Source organism: Dunckerocampus dactyliophorus, chromosome 19 (assembly GCF_027744805.1).
Source record: "Dunckerocampus dactyliophorus isolate RoL2022-P2 chromosome 19, RoL_Ddac_1.1, whole genome shotgun sequence".
NCBI classification, from domain to species: domain Eukaryota; kingdom Metazoa; phylum Chordata; class Actinopteri; order Syngnathiformes; family Syngnathidae; genus Dunckerocampus; species Dunckerocampus dactyliophorus.
Window position 1 is genome coordinate 17,431,329 of NC_072837.1, and position 20,383 is coordinate 17,451,711.

General features: G+C 42.7%; 2 protein-coding genes across 14 annotated transcripts in view; one reads left to right on the forward strand and one right to left on the reverse strand.

Annotated features, from left to right (window-relative positions):
• Positions 1-7,393, forward strand: part of LOC129171963 (clathrin coat assembly protein AP180-like) — a 30,205-nt gene extending 22,812 nt beyond the window's left edge. Inside the window, exons 21-25 of one of the 11 annotated variants that reach the window (XM_054761177.1) lie at positions 2,972-3,058; positions 3,287-3,348; positions 5,543-5,620; positions 5,754-5,860; positions 5,981-7,393. In XM_054761177.1, the coding sequence (XP_054617152.1) occupies positions 2,972-3,058; positions 3,287-3,348; positions 5,543-5,620; positions 5,754-5,840 (314 nt within the window). In that variant the 3' untranslated portion in view covers positions 5,841-5,860; positions 5,981-7,393. The remainder of the gene's footprint in view (positions 1-2,971; positions 3,059-3,286; positions 3,349-5,542; positions 5,621-5,753; positions 5,861-5,980) is intronic. The other 10 variants (XM_054761166.1, XM_054761167.1, XM_054761169.1 and 7 more) reach the window with 10 other exon arrangements.
• Positions 6,647-20,148, reverse strand: LOC129171967 (inactive serine protease 35-like). 3 transcript variants are annotated; one of them, XM_054761185.1, is made up of 3 exons: positions 19,857-20,148; positions 17,592-17,811; positions 6,647-9,698 (listed from the first exon to the last, which is right to left on the reverse strand). In XM_054761185.1, the coding sequence occupies exons 2-3, from the start codon at positions 17,662-17,664 to the stop codon at positions 8,419-8,421; spliced, it is 1,353 nt and encodes a 450-aa protein (XP_054617160.1). In that variant the 5' UTR covers positions 17,665-17,811; positions 19,857-20,148; the 3' UTR covers positions 6,647-8,418. The 3 variants fall into 3 exon arrangements, with proteins under 3 accessions (XP_054617160.1, XP_054617161.1, XP_054617162.1); XM_054761186.1 differs by lacking the exons at positions 17,592-17,811; positions 19,857-20,148 and adding an exon at positions 10,382-10,485; XM_054761187.1 differs by lacking the exons at positions 17,592-17,811; positions 19,857-20,148 and adding an exon at positions 10,005-10,010.
• Positions 20,149-20,383: the final 235 nt, after the last annotated feature.

Genomic DNA, 20,383 nt, shown 5'->3' on the forward strand with positions numbered 1-20,383 from the left:
TCATTGTTCATTTTCGGCTGGTGCGACCAATAGTCCGGAAAATGAGGTCATTTATGGCATAAATCATGTTAAAGCATTTCGAGTCAATAACGCATGAGCATCCTGTCAAGTCACATCTGTTATGATGGCAGACGGCGCCACCACGGCGTCCCCACGGCATCTGCCGCTCTTTGAGAACTTTATCCCGACCTGAACACATCAACAGCAGGTTAACTCAGCAAGGACGCCACATATGAACAGCGCTGCCGACTCGGCCGCAAACGAATGGCACAGAGCGTCGTATGCCGTGATGGTGAGCAAGCTGAGCAAAAAAAAAGTCACATATAGTTGCACATGGTGATTAATCGTGATTTATTTATTTGAAAACTGATGAACTCATTCATACCAAAGACGTACTTCTGCCTTTCTTTTACGTTCTTTTACGTTTTTAAGGAGGTGATGATGCAACTCCTCACCAGTGCATTAGGGCTTGAGAGCAATTTTAATGCCACAAAAACTAGGCCACTAGGTGGCAGAAGTGCAACATGAGAGGAAGGAGAAACACGCAATAGGATAAAGCATGAAGGCAGCAGTTACATTGTGGACCACAACAAAATAAAAAAGACGCATTGTAGGGAAATTTGGACGCACACACACACACACACACACGTGCACGTGCACACACATAGTTCACTTCCAAATGTGAAAATGGTAAAAAGTTCATGGTGTTATGTTTGTATTTTGATGTAAAAGAAACACCTTTTGTTGTGTTGTTGGAGTCGTTGTTTAGATATTTCAGTTGAAAATTATGCTTGAAACGTGTCTTTTCACAAAAAGCTGATTTTCTCTCTGTTTTTTAGTCAGGAACTGATATTTTCCCGAAACTTACCGATGTTCTACTGCTGATTACTAAAGAACGGAAAATGGTAGAAACAAACTTTTTTTTCCTGATGAAAGACGGGAGTCTAATCTTTCCTTTGGTAGGTTCCATCTTTATATAACCATAGGACACAATGTTCTGTGTGCCTTGAACGATCAGCCAAACTTGTCTAAAACGGCCGCTACTGAAGGGGTTTCCTTTTGAAAAATGTCTGGGATTTAATTTGATGACAATTTTTACTCACTTGACAGCCCTAATTGCAACTCATATAGCATCTAGTACTGGTAGCTTATCATGCCACTTGTTGCCATGCGAATTTAGCAGGAAATTGCAACAAAAAACCCACTAATGATGTTTGACTTCCGCTTTCGCCGAAGATGCTGCAAAAAATGACATCTTCCGCGAGTTAGTGCGTTTTCTTTTTGGTGCAAAATCCTACTAAATCCCACTCGTGTTAGCGTCGTCTCATTTGCATGCGGCCGTCGTGCTCGTGAGTCTTGAGGGAATTCCTTCCACCTTTCCACTCCCCGCTGTGTCACTGGTAACCACGGTAACTCAAACAGCCCGTGCCGCCGCTCTGCATCATATGATGGTGATGATGATTATATAACCGACAGTGTGCCGGGTTGCCGCCTTAACCCTTTCTCTCCTGTCGGTCTCTCATATTCTTGGCATTGATGCGCTTTATTTTCCGCTTTCTTTCTTCCTCTCTTATTTTCCCTGCTCTCTCTCTCTCTCTCTCTCTCTCTCTCTGTTCTGGCTCTCGGGCTGGCTCATTGCTTGCTTCCCGCCATTTGACTCGGTGAGTTTCCTCGCTCCTTTTAACGCCTTGCTCGTCGTGTCTCATGGACGGTGCGGTGCTGCATTGCAGTGCGGTGCTTCTTTAAGAGAGGCCCCGCCCGCCAACATTGCTGCAGATCGACTTTCCCTTCCCATAAAGCACCACAGCATCGAGCCCACACTAAGACGGCAGGGATGCATGTGTCTGACGCCTTCCATTCTAAAAAACAGCACTTTAAAAAAGCTGAATAAAATGTACAAATATACAATACAATTCCTTTATATGTCAGATTAAAATTGATTATGTTTTGCTTTAATTCCTATAAACAGAATTTTAAAAAATGCTAAATAAAATGTACGAATAAATAACATTGAATTCCTTTATGTGTTATATTAGAATTTATTATATTTTGCTTCCAATTCTAAAAATATCATTTAAAAAAGCTGGATAAAATGTACAAATAAATACAATACAGCCCCTGTGGCATATAAAATGTGATTATGTTTTGCTTTCAGTTCCGCAAATATAATTTAAAAATGTATGTACAAATAAATCAAATATAATTCCTTCACATTATATTAACATTTTATGATTTTCAGCCCTCAAAACACAACAAAAAAAGCTGACTAAAATGTAGAAATAAATAAAACAACACCTTTATATATGATATTGAAATGTCAGTAAATTCCGTTTTCAATGTTTAAAAGATAATACAAAATTCAAAAATGTACAAGTCAATCAAATATGTAAAAAACAGATTTTGTAATATTTCGACAAATATAATATAGTTTTCTATTACATTTAAATGTATTAAAATGTTGTCTTTCATTTTCAAAGCCTCGTTTAAAAAGAACTTCATTCATAAAAATAATGAAAGGTAATTCCTTCACATGTTCATATATTTCTATTTTGATATGATATATTGCTTTTATTGTTTGCCTTACATCCTCAACATTTGGATAATCTATACTATAATAAATAAAATGATTTTACATTTCAATATATATTTTTTACTATTATTTTTTTGTCATTATAAACGGTTATGTGTCCGTCCAATAATGCAAACTAGTAGCATCCTTTTTAAATACGAGATAAACAATGCAGCCTATTTGGGACTGAAATGGTAGCATGTGCTCGCTACACTTCCCTCTAAGCTTAAATCATAGTTATCAGCTCTGTAGCTCATTTCCTCCCTCTGTCGTCATGGCGACTGCCACTGGTTGTCATGGTGACTCCAAGTAGCAAGCGTGTCTGCTGCGACACTGTAGATAGCTAAACTACCTCCTCTCCCTTTCTCGCCCATTGTACCCCCCCTCCCTTCCTTCCTGTAGCATTTGATGGGCTAGGAGACGTAATGAAGCCCACCCTGACCCCCCAGGCGGGTGATGTTGACACCTCCATGGCTAACATGGCAAGTAGTAAGTAGTCCTTTTAGTCACACCAATATCACTCACATTGAAAGCAGTGTCTGGCAGACTCGGAACTCCAAAAACAAACTAAAAAAAAGGTCAAGGCGTCCTGGAAGGATTGTGTTCGAGTTCCGAGGCTCCACTGTTTTCGGTATTTAGCAAATGTTGACTTATTTAAAAAGAAGACGGTAATATTGCAGTACCTTTTTCTCTTTCCCTTTCTCTTCCTCACGTCAGATCTCACAATGGGAACCCCAGCGGCCCCTCAGGTAGCTCCCCCCAGTTGGGGTGCCCCCATGGTAAATGTTGTGTGTCTTTATTAGCATGGAGTGGAGCCGCATGGCCGTGCCAGGCAGGGCGTGGACGCGTTGCCTTCATCGGGCTCTCCAGGTGGCAGGTCCACCTGTGTTTGAAAAGGCAGCAGATAAGATTAGGTCAAATCTCACTTAAAGGTCCCGTATTGTAATATTTTTCAAACCTTTTAAATACACGTCAGAGGTCCCACAGTAGTGTTTTGTCCAAAACCCAACCTTGATTCTAGAATTTAAACCCTTTTAGTCAGAAGTCCCACTGGGAATGCGCCGTTTTGTGCTACTGTAGCTTTAACGCTACTGAGCCCTTTATCCACTTTTTACATATTCACCTGAACTCTGCACTTGTCCAACGTCATAGATGCAATCCCTCATTTAGCGCCATTCATTGCTTCCACACCCGACCGTGGTAAGTGAATTTCTGCGAACTACGATTCCTTCTTTAGAAAAGTCCGTAGTTCCGATATGGAAAACCTGCTCACGATCCTCTAAAGACCTTTTTTTAATCATTATTAGTTAATTAACGTAACATTAACGATACAAACGTTATTAACAATAGCATATGTGAGCTACAGTGCTAACATCACACTCCCTTTTTAACAGCAGCATCATGCTAGGTTAGTCTTTTTGCTGATGAACTTTTCTCAGGCTCCAGGGACACATCACACTGCTAGAACACCATCATACATCGGCCTAGTAGGGGACCTTTAAATATCACTTTTAGAATCATGATATCATTTCTGGAGTATCCGCTGGAGAGTGATGAAAAGGCGACTGATGGAAGCTGTTGCTTGGAGGCAGCTTGTTTGGAGTTCAAACACTACTTGCTTGGCAGCTAAACTCCGCCTACTTTTGCTTTTTTTTTAACACAGATTTTGTGTTAAACTTATGGAAGCCCGTGTCCGATACTGAAATAAAATAAAATATCCCAATGGTAAGCCATAATCCATAGTCAAAGCTATGAGCTAAAAAGTCTGAATTATGAGATAAAAAGTTGAAATTATGAGCTAAAAAGTCAAAATAATGAGATAAAAAGTAGAAATGATTAGATAAAAAAATCCAAATTATGAGATAAAGTCATAATTATAACATAGAAAATCGAAATTATGAGATAAGGACGTCATAATTATGAGATAAAAAGTTCTGGTTATGAGACCAAAAAGTTGAACTTATAAGATAAAAAGTTGACATTATGAGCTAAAAAGTCGAAATAATGAGATAAAAGTAGAAATGATTAGATTAAAAAAAATCCTAACTATGAGATAAGAAAGTCACAGTTATGAGATAAAGTCATAATTATGAGATCAAAAATTTGAACTTATGAGATAAAAAGTAGAAATTATGAGATAAAAGTCATAATTATGAGGTAGAAAGTTGAAATTATGAGATAAGTCATTATCATGAGATAGAAACGTCAATTACGAGATAAAAAGTCGAAAAGCTCAGATAAGAAGTCCAAATTATGAGCTAGAAATGTGTGCATGTGCAAAGTCAAAATTAGGAGATAGGAACTGTGAATGTGCAGTTTGTATCTCATAATGCCGACTTTTTATCTCATAATTATGACTTTCCTGTCTCATGAATATGACTTTTTATCCCATCATTTCAACTTTTGATGTCATCATTTTGACTTCTTACCTCATAATTCTGACTTAGCATTGAGACGTTTTCTTTTGCTTCAGTGGCGGAAACGGGCTTCCATATAAACTTCCTCACCTGAAGGCTGCCTGCTGTAAAAACGTTCTCAGTTAAACCTTTGTGCATGCTCTAGCGAGCTCCTGCTAGTGCTCATCTATGAAGCGCTGATGTTGACTTCTCAGGTTTAAAGGGTTGTTGTTGTGTTAGTGTGTCCGCGTGTACGTGTGTGCTTTTCTTTGCCGTGCATTGTCTTGTATTGTTTGTCTTACATGTTAGTGACCCCAACTCCGCCTCCTCTCCCTCCCCTCTACACCTTTAGCCAGCACCCTTGGGTGTTCCTCCATTTATGGGGAGCCACCCGGGCTACAGCATGGTAAGACCACCCAGTCCAGTCCAGTCCAGTAATGTCCCTCAAAACAAAGCGGACATTACCGGAAAGTCAAGGACTTTCCCTTTATTAGGTGTCCCTCCCCTTAAAGCACACTTTAAATGTCAGAGCTTGTGTCTTAGCGTCTCCTTTTCTTTGTGTCTGTCTCTGTGAAAGCCCGGGGCACCGGGTGTTGGAGCTCCGATGATGCCTAGTATGGTTAGGCCGGGCTTCCCTGCCACCGGTGCCACCCCGGTAACCCACTCTTGTTTACAGACTCATGGATTTGTATGCATGTCAGTCACTTCGTGTCAATTGACAGCTTTTCCCCTGACAAAGTGAGCGGACATGTGTGTGTGTGTGTGTGTGTGTGTGTGTGTGTGTTCAGATGTCTCCTGGAGTGGCCCAGAGCCCCAGAAAGCCTCCTCCCCCCAGGAACGCCCTGGATGACCTCAACATCAAGGACTTCATGTAGGCCCGACAAAGACCTCCAAGGTAAACATGGCACTTACATAAGTTCAAGTACCATACCGACCGACGTCTGGTATCGTCCAATCAGAATTGGCTGCTAGAAAGACACCGTTTACTAACGTGAATGTCTCGCTGCTAACGCAGGTTGGAATCTTTTCGTGTCTGGAGCTCTGTGGATGTCTGCACTTCCCCACTGCCGCCTCCCTCGCCCACCTGGACCACCAGCCCAACGAACCCCCGCTCCCCTCTAGAGGCCGCAACCTCTCAAAAACTCCCCCGCCCTTCATGATGTACTGTTGTAGCACAACTGTGAATGTGAACCCTAGATACAGACAAACTTGTGCGTGCGTGTGCGTGTGTGTGTGTGTATCAGTGTTAAACTTTACTTAATATATACTATGAGGGGAGAAAAAAGAGAAAAAAAATGAATGTGTATTTAGATTCATTCTGGACTTGGAATGGTACGGTGGTTTCTTTGTGCATCTGGCAGACGAGGACTGTGTTGTTAATTCAATGTGGACTGTGTTTCGGTGTGTGTAACTTCACTGGCCAACAACCCACCCAGCCTCCTTACTCCTTTAACCTCCTACTTCTTGGTTCCAACTAATACTGAGCTGTCCTCGTTGTCCCAACTAATACTGAGCGATGTTTGTGTCATGCTTGTACCTCCAGTATGTCCGCTTTGCCCTCCATGTTCATCCTTGATAACAAAAATACATGCAAACGCGGCGTTATCCACTGTGTTCACCTTCTTTTTCTTAGTGCTGAAAAGGACATATGCATTCAAGACTGTTTTGATGATAGATTTGACATATTTTATTCATTTTGATGATAACAAATACCATATATTTTAGTTACATATCAAAGAGGGGGAGCATGATTTTGTCGGTCTAGTAGAGGCAGTATTGAACAAAACATTGCTCTGTGGTGCCCTCTGCTGGTGTGGAGTGCATGGCGACAGGTCCCGCCTTCTTTTGTTTTCCAAACAGGCTCAATGAGACATGCTAGCATCGGTGCATGCGATTGGACGCTCACTGGGAAGACCCGCTGTAAAGCACTCAAGTATACATACGCTGGATGTTCTTCTGTGTTGTTGATTTCCAAACAAGTGACTGTAACTTAATCTCCTTGTGGCATTTTACGTGTTGAAAAGGAAAATAAAGACGACGATGACCTTTACATACAAAGAGAATGCGGATAGATGTTTGCTCAGTATCTTCTGTGACGGCTGTTGAGATTTTCTGAGGATGGCCGCCCCGCTTCCTTCCTTTCTCCCTGTCCAACCTGCATGTGAGCCCCCCATCTGAGATGCAATAAAATACAAATACACTGACCCAAACCACCCTCACGGCTCGTCACTCATCTCCATCCGGTCTTGTCCGTTGATTGATGGAACGGTCGCACAGGTTAACTCTTATGACCCACGCCGTCCTGACACATGAAGTATTTTTAGTAGACCATGACCAGGCTCGTGCACAAAGTCTCACCACATGATGGGAACACGTGTACGACACTGCGCAACGTCCGCGGCCATCAACAGTCATTAGCGATAGGCCGCTTTTACACGGGTACCATTTGCTACGTTTCAATCGAACTCTCGTTTCTCTAAATCTGTTTGGGGACTCGGAATGCGAATGATGCATAATCCTAAATGCTAAAAACAACAAGCCTTGATCTGTGCCAAAACGCTAAGAAATAGGTATAGGTGGAGGTAGAGATTCATCATTTGCACATGCTGTTCATTTTAACGGCGAGAAAGAGGAAACTTGGCCTTAACGACGTTTGTCCAGGATCACCGTCAGGGCAGAACAAAATTCTGACCGATTGTCGTATGACCGGTCAAAAATGGCCAATTGTTCTTTGTTTCCGCCAGTAGACTTAAACCGACGATGCCTGACCGGAGAGATACAAAAAAGGTGAGTGACTCGTCCACACCATGCTTTGTTTACTTGGATTCTAAACCAAGGGGTCTTAGACTCGAACTTGAGGAAGCCAACTATTCGTTAATTTATGGATAGTCTCAAGACGCTTTTACACGGGTATCATTTGCTACGTTTCAACTGAACTCTTGTTTCACTCTCTAAATCTGTTTGGAGATTCGAATGCTAATGCGGAATGCTAATGCTAAAAACAAGAAGCCTTGGTCTGTGCCAAAACGAAAAGAAATCGGTATAGGCGTATATACTAGATGCGCAAGAACGGCACTTCTTAACATCATTTGCGTATACTGTTCAATTTTAAAGGCGAGAAAGAGTGGATCAGGAAATCTGGTCGTAACTTTGCTACATTTGTCCAGGATCGTTGTCAGGGCGGAACAAAATTCTGACCGGTTGTCGTACGACCGGTCAAAAATGGCCAATAGTTCTTTGTTTCCGCCGGTAGACTTAAACCTGTGATGCCTGACCGGCCCGATACAAAAAAGAGTCACATCACCAGTTTGTTCATTTGGATTCTAAACCAAGGGTCTCACAAAATGATTTGCACCAGAGAAAGCAAACTAAGTGACGAGCAGCCTTAGTGGCCTTCAATTTGAACACAAAATTGGACAAAGGTTTTCCAGTAAGTCCTCCAAAGATTGTCTTTCAAACCTCCTTGCAGTGGCTCAGGTCTCCATGGATCCAGTGGCAGATCTGTGCATATTTCGGAGGAGTGATCCTCACTGCCACATTAAAGTCCCTCTGCTCGCCGTCCCCTACCTCCACCCACTGATGGCCCGAGAACACCCCAATCACCCTCCGCTGCCACTTCCCTTTCCCGCCTTCTTGCCTCAAACGAACGTAAACACCCGCTCCCGTGGCGCCCGGCCGAGCGTCACAGTGCTGGTACATCAAATCGTCCGATTCCTTGGTCACAGAGCAAAAGCGGTAGACCACCTTCTCGCCCCCAAGGCCGGTCAGCAGGCTTTGGTCATCGTCATAGCCTGAGAAGTGGATCCGGGATGGGAGGATGGTGGGAGGCGCCACGCCGATCTCCATGTACTTCTGTTTGACGGGTCGTTTGAGCTCCAGGAGGGTATAGTCGTAGTCGGCGGCCAAGGAGGCGATGGAGTTCTTGGAGTGCATCCATCCTTGAGGGATGCGTGTTTGTTTGACTCGTGTCCAGCGAAAGATGGGCTTCCTCCTCAGGTGACTCACTCCTGTACTTCTTTGCTCCCCTTTTGCCTTCCCGCCTTTTTGCCCTCTCACTGGATCTTCATCAGTGCTACTCTGCTTCTCTTCATCCTCCATTTTTCTCCTGTTCCCTTTCCTCGCAGCCCTCTGTTGCCTCCTCCTTCTCTTCCTACCCGCTCTATTATTTCTGAGTTGTAGCACCCCCACTTTTAGGCGTTGCACACTCTCCAAGTAGCGGCTGCCGTCGTGGATGCAGTGAGCCGCCGTCAGCACATGCTTTGGGGAGACCAAGACCCCCGAGCAGCCCGTGGACAGGCGCACCGCGGTGGCGAAGGGGTAGTTGGTGATGAACTGTGTGTCCGATATAACGAAGCGTCCATCGGCGCCGTAAACCTGGCGCTTCTGGCGAGTCGGGGTGTTCTTACGAGGTCTCGTTGCATTCAAACCCTGCAGTATCACATCGGTGCGTGTACACGTGCCGTTGTCGTACATGGTTTCGTAGCCCAGAATCCTCTCTTGCTCGTTCTGAGTTAAGTCCGGTAGGCGTCTTTGGCACTCGATCCCGCAGAGTGTCTCCACAGGGCTTCCATCTGCATCAAGCGTTGGGCTTCTGAATAAAGTTTTCGTTACAAATTCGATGCGACGGTCCATCAGCACAGGAAGGTTCTGCTTGGTCCACTTGTGCAAATTGCTGTTTGCATGACTGGAAGCCACACAAAACAGGAGACAAAGAAGTTCTACAAGACCCATAGCTGGAAAAAAAGAGAAAGGAAATGATAAATAAGGTAAGGGGACAAGGATACAGGAATTATCCCAAATTGAGAGCTCCAGTAAACAAAAACAACTTTGGTCTTGACTACAAATCTCGCTAATCGGTAACCTATTTTGTTAGCATCAATCATTGTTGTATTTTAAGGAATAACAACGCGGATAAACTGATGTTTACACTAAATTACACACCGTGATATTTAGCAGATAGACAATATCAGCTACAAATAAACACCCAGTAGTGTTTCAATGCACTTTCCAAGTCGCGAGGTCTGAACATTGAGACTTACCAGGTTTCGGGAATGCAGCACGATTCTAAAATAGAATAACCTCGCGAGAAGCATCATAACGTCCAAAAAAAAAGCTGCGTTATACCATTTGGCCCGAAGATGTCGCCAAAATCAACACCTAACCCACCGCCAAGGAAGCAAGCAATGACTGCATCGACTAGACTACAAATCAATACATTTCACACACGTGCAGCAATGCAAATAAACCGATTAATATAAGCTATTAAATAAAATGTAACAAACCTAAAACAAAGTGAAATCCTAAGAATTTTTTGAGGACAAATGAAGCCTTAGCAAAATATCTACAAAAATGACTTAGTATGAGTATACATTTGGTGAACACACGGAATGCAAAAGGGAGAAAATTCCAAATCTACCTTAAATGTGTGATCCAGTAAAAGTCACTATCACTTAAAAGACGTGCGGTGCAAAAGTTCCATCTCTCTGCAGGATCCTCACAGATATCCACTGTACATCCCACTGTGATGAGGGGGTGGGAACAGTGGGGTTTGGAGTGGGAGGCTGCAAGTTCATCATATGAGGATGTCACCCTTTGGGTCCACATGGAAATAAGTGTTGATATTTGGGGAGAATAAATATTTTGTACACCGAGAGTGACGCTTATTCAGGTTGCCTGTGAGATTGCATTTATCAGGTGACAATTTAACTTCATTGTACGCTTAATTTCATTCTATTTATCAACTGTATCTGTGCTTTCCATGTAATACCAGGTTACACCAAAGGGGGCAGCAGAGGGCTAAGCATCAAGTTGGCTTGTAGTTCTTCATTCTAAAAAAAAATAAATAAAAAAGACTTCAGACTAAAATAGAGTTTTAAAAGTTGTGGTTAAAAATGACTTTTATTTCCCACAGACCCAAGCATGATTCATGATTTAACAATCATGTTTGACACCAAGCACTGTTTCCCCTCAAATCCGCTGTGTGCTGACTACAACGGCCAAAAATGTTCAAAAAAGAGCCTCTGGTGAACATTTAGAGAGCAGGCTTCCTGTTTATTGTACATTTTAATAACCCTTTTCAGTGATTGCTATCTTGCAAAGTCTGGAGTGTGTTTTCTTATCATATTAGGTAAGATTTATCTTCAGGCTATCGCCGCGTTATCAGGGGATTGATTGTTGTCTCTCTGCAGTTACAAGGGAACCAAATTAATGAAAAGATTGAATAAATGTTTTGGTTGGAGCGCATCCAGTGGAAGAAATGAGAAATGTGTGTTTGCGTTGCTTTGACAGAGAGAAGCGAACAAACAGGAGGAGAAAGACTTTATAACGCACGCATGTACTACATTCAGCTAGCCAGGGAGCGTGTTAGCTCGCTACGCTACATCCATTTGGTAGCTATAGCTATCATCCACAGATATATTCACGTAGAGGCCGCATCGAGTGGGTTTGTCCACTGCTACGATACGCCAACGTCGCCGCCAAATTGGATGTGTCAAGGCTGCGCTGTAAATGAATACAAGTAAATGTACTTACTTTTCATAAAGCGCCTTTCTACAAAGAAATGTAAGGTAATGCCTCTTGTTTATACATTCCCACATGCACTAATATACTTGGGAAACAGTTAGGCACCAAAAACAATGTATTTGCTGAGATCCCACACAGGAGTAATTCACATTACATCAGCTATATAGCAGAAAGTAGCGTGTATTCATTTACAGTGCAGCCTTGACACATCCAATATGGCGGCGACGTTGACGTACAGATCAGAGCTCGATGAGGCGTCTACGTATATACTGTATGTCCGTGGCTATCATCCATCTGTCTAGCTAGCTTTCATGAGATCCATCCATCTAAGCAGCTATAATCTACTATCTATAGCTTAGGGATGTAAATCTCTTTATGTTGGACGATTCCATACACATCTCGATACACAAGTTAAGATACGATTCAAAAATGACATATTTAAAAACAGAACAATTCGACTGGACTCGATTGGATTGGATACGATTTAACAGTTACATTTGTTAATGTAGACTTTCATCATTCTAAAATAAAAAAAAGCCAATTGTATAAAAGTGTCAGTCTTACAATATTTTCAGATGTGTAGATGAGCACACATCATATCCCCAAGCATGCGGTACGGCAGGGGTCCCCAACCACGTTCAGGAGCAATGATTAAAAAAAAAAAAAAACACACTTAAAATATAAATAATAAAATAATTTGTAAAAAAAAATTATACGCAGAAATCCACCAGTTTTTGCATGTTTAAATTGTTTGTTGCTTTGTTGGATGGTCCTTGAACACACTATCTAACTTTCTCCCAAATAGACTACTATACTGCACTTTCCCCCTTATTCTTTCACGTCATATTTGGTCCCAAATGTTGATACCATGTGGGAATGCATGAAGGTAAGATTTCTTGACCTTATCAAGTGCTAATGTGCTACTTGTTCGGTCGCCTCTCTGAAAAACAAAGTCCAGGCTCAAACTGGTGGATGGTGGCTCTGTATTCATTTAGTGCTTTTAATTTGATGTTGTTCCTGTCTTAGTTTTATAATAAATAAGATCAATTAGATCGTTAAATGTGCGTATGTTTTTCTGATGTGTTGAAAATGTTTCCCGGTGACTAGCTAGCGCGCTGCTAATGCTATTTACATCCATTCTCATTGTCAGTCATGCTAAGCTACGGAGCTATGCACGACAAGCGTTTCGCTGGCAGCCCAGGCTCTCGCGTTAAGAGGTGGACTGTGAACTGGTTGCTAGTCTTGCGATACCCGGTGCATGTCTCCACAATGCATTCATCTCAGGATTTATGGCTGATTCTTATGGATCCAGGAGGCTGCTACCGATGCAGCCTCATCTCTTGCTTGTCATCTACAGGATAACCGAACTACAGCGTATCCATCTACAATGTGCTGTGTGGCTGACCAGCGGGTTTTTATGCACTGTTCAAGCCCTCAGCTGCAAAGGAAACAACAACATTCATGGTTTTGACTTGTCTAGACGGCGCAGTTAATAAAAAGCAAATAGAGAGAGAGGTCAAGACTGACTGCAGCTCTTTGGTTGTGACTCACTCTTTCCTTCTCTGGGCTCTGGACCTGGATCCTTTGCTCCTTTTCTTGATGCTTGAAGATCTATAACAGTGCAATCCACATGGTATCACCCTGACACTTGGTCAACAAAGGGGAGCGCTACTGCAGCTGAAGTACGTCACGTTGCGTTAAAGTATAAAATGCACAGCCACGCTACTCCTCCATCGTCCTGAGGAGGATTTGTGATTGAATGGTTCCTGCATCATTTGTGTGTCTTGGCCCGCCGTCACCCTGCAGTGTTTGTTACTGTTGTTCCAGCATTATTGCACGCACACACGCGTGTGGTCCGTCCTTTATGTTTACAGCCTTTTGTGTCCCGTATTTATTCCAAGTCATGTAGCGATGACGAGCGCCATCGCCCAACACTTCATCAGAGGATGTGGAGACACCCGATATAAAAGCCTTTGCTTTGTCAAAGTGGAAACAGCTGCGTCTAACTGGGGAGGGTCACATGAGACACACAATTCCATATTGCTGCGGGCCAACTAACTAACTAACTAGTCTATGGACATTTAAAATGGAACGCAATAGAGGTATATACACGCCAGCGCGGACCACAAAATACTGTTATTACTTATTACTGATATTCATACTAATAGCATTTTACCCAGATTGTCTTCCGGCGTGCTCCTATCGCTTTTGACGGGCATCCAGCCTGTGAGAGCAGAGAAGTCCTCTGTGTCATGAGACAGCGGGATATTATTTGGCTAACTCCATCCTGACAAACAAACCGCTTTCCAAACACTTCCTGTTCTGCTTCCATCTGGATGAAAGTAACCCACTGCAGGCCCAACATGTTGTTTGGGATGCATTTTATGATTTGCTCTGGCTATGTAAGTACAGTATAAGACCTACAGTATTATATAAGTAACTACAGTCTTCCCTCGCTACATCGCGGTTCACCTTTCTCAAATTCGCTGTTTTGCGGGTTTTTGCAATTTTGAATATTTTTTTAACAGCAAGTGCGTTCTGCATCCTTGTGGTGTATTAGAGCAATCTATTGGTGCTCTGTTATTGTAATTACTAGTGCTGCCAGTAGAGGGTGTTGTATACTCCTGCTGTGCAGCTCCACCTAGTCTGTGTTTGTTTAGTCTGTGTTTGCACCAGCAATTAGGAACCCAAAGCAGACAATAGGCGCCCAATATGGAGCCACAACAGCCCTTATTGGCTAAGGGAGAACCCGCCCATTCCGTTCTGCGTCCTGATTGGCTGTAGACCATTGTCAATCAATCTCCTTCGTGCCGTCGCTAGCAAGCTACATCAGCTGCTTGCTAACGCCAAAAAACAATAGAAGAAGAAAGAAGACGCAAAACCGAGAAAATGAATCTTTGGTTCAAGGAGCAGGACGAGGAGGACGACGGCAGGAGCAAAATGTTTAAACACGGATACAAAAACACTACGACGCCAAGACGAAGCAAGGTCAGAGCTGTGAATATGGTGAGTCACTTCATCAATTATTGTGTCCAATCAATGATCAATCATTAAAATTCAAACAAAATTTGAACTTTCAGCGTGTTTAAAGTGTGAGAAAATGTTAATGGCTGTCTGAGAAAAGTGTATAAAGTGTTGTGAGGGGTTTTACAGCCTTAAAACATACTGTATATGATCATTGTAAACAAATAAGGTTGTTTAATTCGCAGATTTCACTTATTGAGGGCTATTTTGGGAACCTACCCCTGCGATAAACGAGGGAACACTGTATACCTATTATACGTATAAGCAGGGGCAGACTTGCCTTTAGGCAAACACCTAGGGCCCCGAGATTTCCTACGGCCCCCAAACATCTCATAAAACCTGATTATTTTCTGTTTTTGTCTTAATTCATGTAATAAAGAACTACTAAAGTTCTTATGCAATGGACTATTCCAAGTTACTGCGCATGTGCAGATGGATTCAGGAAGACGGAAGAAAACAAACACGTTGGCCTCGTTTGGAGAAGAGGTGGGGCGAAGAAGAGGAGACGGTCACTGAAGGCGTCAACCTTTTTCAAAGTCACAACAAACGTAGACACGCGACGACAGCAGGTGTCAGCCGCGGAGAAGGCAGTAGTTCTCGAGATGAAGCCGAGAGGGACAATTAAACGTTGCTTCGTGTTCTTATCAATTACAGTGAAAGCCTTGAGATGATTCACTTGCTCGGGAATAATAAAGCCCCAGGAGGACTTTAAGGACTTTATCTGAGGAAGCTGGCGCAGGAAAGACGACAATTTTCTCATATCCACACTTGTTAGTCGATGATAAACATGAATATGTATTTATTATATTTATATGTACCAACATGTCAATGTAACTAGCAGCTTAAGCTGACAGATAACTGCAGAAGATTTCAAAAGCAGGAAAAACGTGGCCTAAATTACAATTACATCCTCCAATGACTGGGTTTGCCTCGAGCCCCCAAATGACTAAATACGCTCCCGTGTATAAGTAAGTAACAGCACAAAAAAACATTTTTCAAACGTAGTGAAATACTGGAGGACTACGGTAATACGGCCCATCAAAGGTTGACCCATCACACGGTAACCTCTTTTCTGAGCAGGAGTAAAGCTGTTGTGAGATAGAAACAAATCAAAGAATTTTTTTGTTATCATTTTTAATATTTTATATTTATTTATTATTGAAATTAATTAATTGTAATGTATGCATTATTGTAATATTTATTTTATATTTATTTAATTTATTTATAATTATTTTTTATTATTGCCCGAGCTACATAAAAAAATCAAACATATTTTAAAATAATTATTCCAGTATGCTTCCAGTTGATTTGATGTAAAACTACCATTTAGTTTTCTTCCCACTTGTATTGGATTACATTCGATTGTGTAGGTGTGCCTCATGGTTCGTCTGACAGGGCTACAAAAAGAACTTGATTCAAAACACCCACCCTTGAGGACATCCCAGGTTAAAGACATAGCATCTACGTGCTGTTAAATAAACAGCATACGATAGCAGGATTGATTCACTGGAGCAGACAAAGAAGAACTGGGCCAAATAACGCGCAGCTGCTGATCTCAATCTCAATTCTAGCGTTCCCATGGTCAAATTTCGCCAAATCCGCCAAGAGGAAATGTGTGAGGAATGCTTCAACGCTGCTGTGGTGTCCCTTTCTTTGCATTAATTGTGGCATCGTCTGCCTTAAATGGAACTTAAACCAGCTCAGCATGTGCGAGCGCTGACGTCATCAAACATAGTCCAGCTGGACATGGTGTACGTACACACACTTCTTTCACCACGGCGCTCTAAACAGGAAAAGACGGTGATTATAAACACCACGCAGCAGTTATGTATGACGCTGCGGCAAGGAATGCGGTCTGATAAATAATTTTGATAAGACACACAAGCCCAGGAATGAACGTGTCAATGAACTGCACTCCCTTCTTGCATAAAGCTGTCAACAATGTAACACACACACGAGCAGACGCCGGCTGCAAGATATTTGTTTCTACTTTTGCATCCTTTGTGGACATAATCATTATGGGGGGGACGTCAAAACAAATATGGCTGGTTTAGTGTTGTTTTTTTGGCTCGTGGGACAGCTCTGTGCTGTTGCTGTGGCCACATAGTTAAAAAAAAAACCAAAAACTAAACAAAAAGGATGGTAAAAAGCAAATAAGTGTTTCAAAGCCATGCCAGGATGAGTCACAACCTCTACTTTTGGTTAAAATACGACTCTAAAGCAGCACAAAACCTCCATTTCGGACCACAATCATGCAATAGAGTGGAACTTCAGTTAGCAGCCGCCAGCTCATGTTAGCGTGGTTTTTGGTTAACATTGAAAGCGTTGCTTTCTCCGGTTAGTGTGCAATATGTTTTGTCGCGTTATTAACACACTGCGTGAATCCTTCTGTGTTCGTGACATATATATTTTTTTAAATCAGAAAACATCCTTCCTTGTTAGCATCCTATTAGCTCAAAAATGTTAACATAAAACACGTTTTTATAGTTTATAAATATAGTTCTACATGCATACCACAATTCTAAATGCATTTACAGTCGTCACTCGCAATTTTTGTGCATGTCGAACTATAATTGTAAAGCTATAAAAACGGGTTTGGTGTTAGCATTTTTGGCTTTCTGGAACGGATTAATTGGGTTCGCATGATTTTCTATGGGAAAAATTGATTCGTTTTGGTTAGTCAGACCTTCTGGAACGAATTCATGACGCTAACCAAGGTTCCAATGTATATCAACATGTAGGTGATAGCGTCATAGAATTAGCTTGCATAGGGATGGCCAAAGACTACACTATATGCTAACTATACTAGTTATACTAAACTGTGTTTTTGTTTTAGTTTTGTGCAAGGGTTCACTTCTTTTTACACCAGTGCTACCATTAAGAATGGTAAAAAGTGTTGTGTTGTGTTAGTGTTTATGTGGTGAAGAGAGAGAGCTGAGCCGGAAGGTGAAGCTCTCAATTTCCAGGTCAATCTACGCTCCCACCCTCACCTATGGTCATGGGCTTTGGGTTGCGACCGAAAGAACGAGATTGCGGATTCAAGTGGAAATGAGTTTCCTCCGTAGAGGGGCTGGACTCACCACACAAGCTCCGGGGGGAGTAGTGCCGCTGCTCCTTCACATCGAGAGGAACCAGTTGAGGTGCCTCACGCATTCAGTCCAGATGCCTCCTGCTTGCCTCCCTGGTGAGGTGTTCCAGCCGGGAGGAGGCCGGGAGCTGGCCTGGGAACGCCTTGGTGTCCTCCCGGTGGAACTGGAAGAGGTGGCCGGAGACCGGAAAGTCTGGGCTTCCCTACTGAGACTGCATATATTGTTCTGATAAGTCTCATTTTGTAGCAACTTACTAAGCATCTTATCCCTGCTTTCATGTCTGATGCATTACATGCAAGTTTCAAACAAAAGAGATTTTATCTTTTCCATATGGGACAGCACACAGTTGCTGGCACCTGGTAACACAAACCTACGATTACAAATAAAGGGAATAGAAGGAATCCACAGCTGGACAGAGAAGATGAAGGGTAAATAATTGATACAAAGAGGTCAGGATGAGTCACGACAAAGCAACCTGCCTGTTCCAGACAGCCAGGTCAGCACTTTTTCAGGAACAAAGGGATGCATCATCACTCCGAGTCACATGTAAACAATCTTTGAACATGAGGTGCATCCCTAGATTAGATTATAATTTTGCTGCGTTCAAAGTCCAGACTGGACACAGCTGTGCAAACACATCTGCTCGTGCTTCATTTGAGGATCATTTAAGAGTTGCTGCAAAAAAACAGCGCCACCCAGAGGCTACTTTGCAAGATATTGGGTTGAGAACAAGCCTCCAGCAGATGGCGCCGCAGCTCCTTTCAAGCAGTTGACCTTTGTAAGGAGACGTGCCCTACATTATTCTTGGACTTAGCGCCCAGTGGTGGACTGCATTAGATCAAGTTATGTTTTTTGAGACTTGAAGGGAATTAAAAGCTCGACATGCTGGACCGCTATTTCAGCAAATACAGACTTCCTGTTTTGTTCTACATCCTGTTCGAGGCGGGACTGAACAAACAGATCATTTCTAGCCGAGATCTCACTTGACAAACATATAAGGTATCAATAAGTTCTCCACATCTCTGGCCGCGAGTCAATACAGGAAATGGAGCCACAGAATGATTCACTTCCTGTTGCTCATGACTGCTCCGCAAAAGCGGAACAATGATAGAGGTGTGTGAGCAAGATGGCGCCTTTTTATTAAGAAGGAATTTCCACACATTAAAATAAAGCGACGTGAATGTGTTTGCTTACTCGCACGAAGGAGAGAAAGTGCTGCAGTGTGGCTTACACAGCAGGGCACGTCAGCGAAGCTCATTAGTGGGTTTGGAAGAGTTTAGTGGGGGCTTACACCACTGAGAGCGCTCCTCAAGGTGGATCACGGTCAGCAAAGGTCTCTGTGAGAGAGGTCGGGACAAGAATTGATGGGAAGTACATTTGAACTATTTTCAAACATGATAAAATGCACTTTTGCACACTGGTGTCTCCTTTAATGGACGTCTATGCCAAGAGATGCTATCACACTGGGGGGTGCGTGTACATGACGACACCTACAATAAGTAAAAACAGGGTTGTTTTTTTTTCTTGCGCATATTTTGACATACAACATGAATGGAAAAGGTCCCCATTCACACTGATCCTCCAAAATGGATTGAACAAGCTGAATGATGCACGCCAGGCCAGCAGCTGGCGATGTCCCGTCGTCAAGAAACGCTCGTTTTGTTTAATATGCTAAGCTAAACTACCTGGTCTCCATTGTACAACCAAGCAAAATAAGATTTCACCAAGTTGACCATCTTTATGCTGGGCTAGGCTACACTCAGCTAAGCGGTTTATTTCAATCTTCTACATTACAATTAGGGGTGCCTTAGAAGAGTCAACTATTGGACAGTTCAGTTCAGAGGAGTGGGATTCCAGTGTGTATTCGGCGCATACACACAGCGAAGCCCAGCCTGTCTTCCAGATTTGCAGTTTTCTAGTTATTGTTTTGTTCATATCGGGTCTGGTTTAGCACTCGACAAGAACTTTAGGATATTGGATTTCGCAGCGCCAACGTTTTTATCACCGATCTTCGACTCGTCTCTGAGAGCTCCACAGTACCGGAGTCTACAGGCACAGCACCCAGAGGTGCTTGCAAGCCACCTTGAGGACGTAAACAAAGGCGAGGAGGAATACGAGCTAACACCGAGCTAGCACAGCGCACAGACTCTCCTTACTGAGTATCTTTCTTGACCATGTGCGGTCTTTAGTGAATGAAATGGATGAGTTACGATCCCACATTACCCACTGATAAAGGTACTCTTGTTGCACACCTACCATGCTAAGTTGTTTATCGAGTGTGTGAGTGGAAAGAGTCGCAAATGGGATCTGTTTATTTGTAAGGATCACCATTAGAGGTGAAAACATATCAAAATCCAACGAATCAGATTGGACTATGAAAATCCTTACTCAAAGATAGCCCTGAGCGTTGCCATTATTCTTTGTTTGAGATTCCCACCGTCAACTACTGCAAATCCAGATGAGGCGGTGGGAAGGAGGTACGTGGGTGAAGGCACGTTCGGCTAACGGGCTCACTCTAAGCTCTTAATGAACTTCCACATGCAGGAAGAGTGGAAAAGGGGAAAGATCAGGATGAAGCGGGAGGAAGGAAGACTCAGCACATACAGATAACTGTGGGCTTGCGACAGAGAAGTTCTTCTTTTTGTTTCTCACAGCCCTTGAAGGAAATCATACTTTGCAACGGGTAACGATGAGGCAATGCCAACTTCTTCCGTAGAGAACACCAACGCTCACTATAGGGTACAATTTGGCAAGCCAACGAGGGGTCTTGTCAGAAATCCCAT

Bases quoted from the DNA above. Each gene is read 5' to 3' on its own strand.
- LOC129171967 (XM_054761185.1), bottom strand. From the start codon at position 17,664: ATGCGTGAGGCACCTCAACTGGTTCCTCTCGATGTGAAGGAGCAGCGG. The intron at 9,699-17,591 runs GTGAGTCCAGCC...CTTTTTTTCCAG, and splicing joins CTCCCCCCGGAGCTTGTGTG to CTATGGGTCTTGTAGAACTT.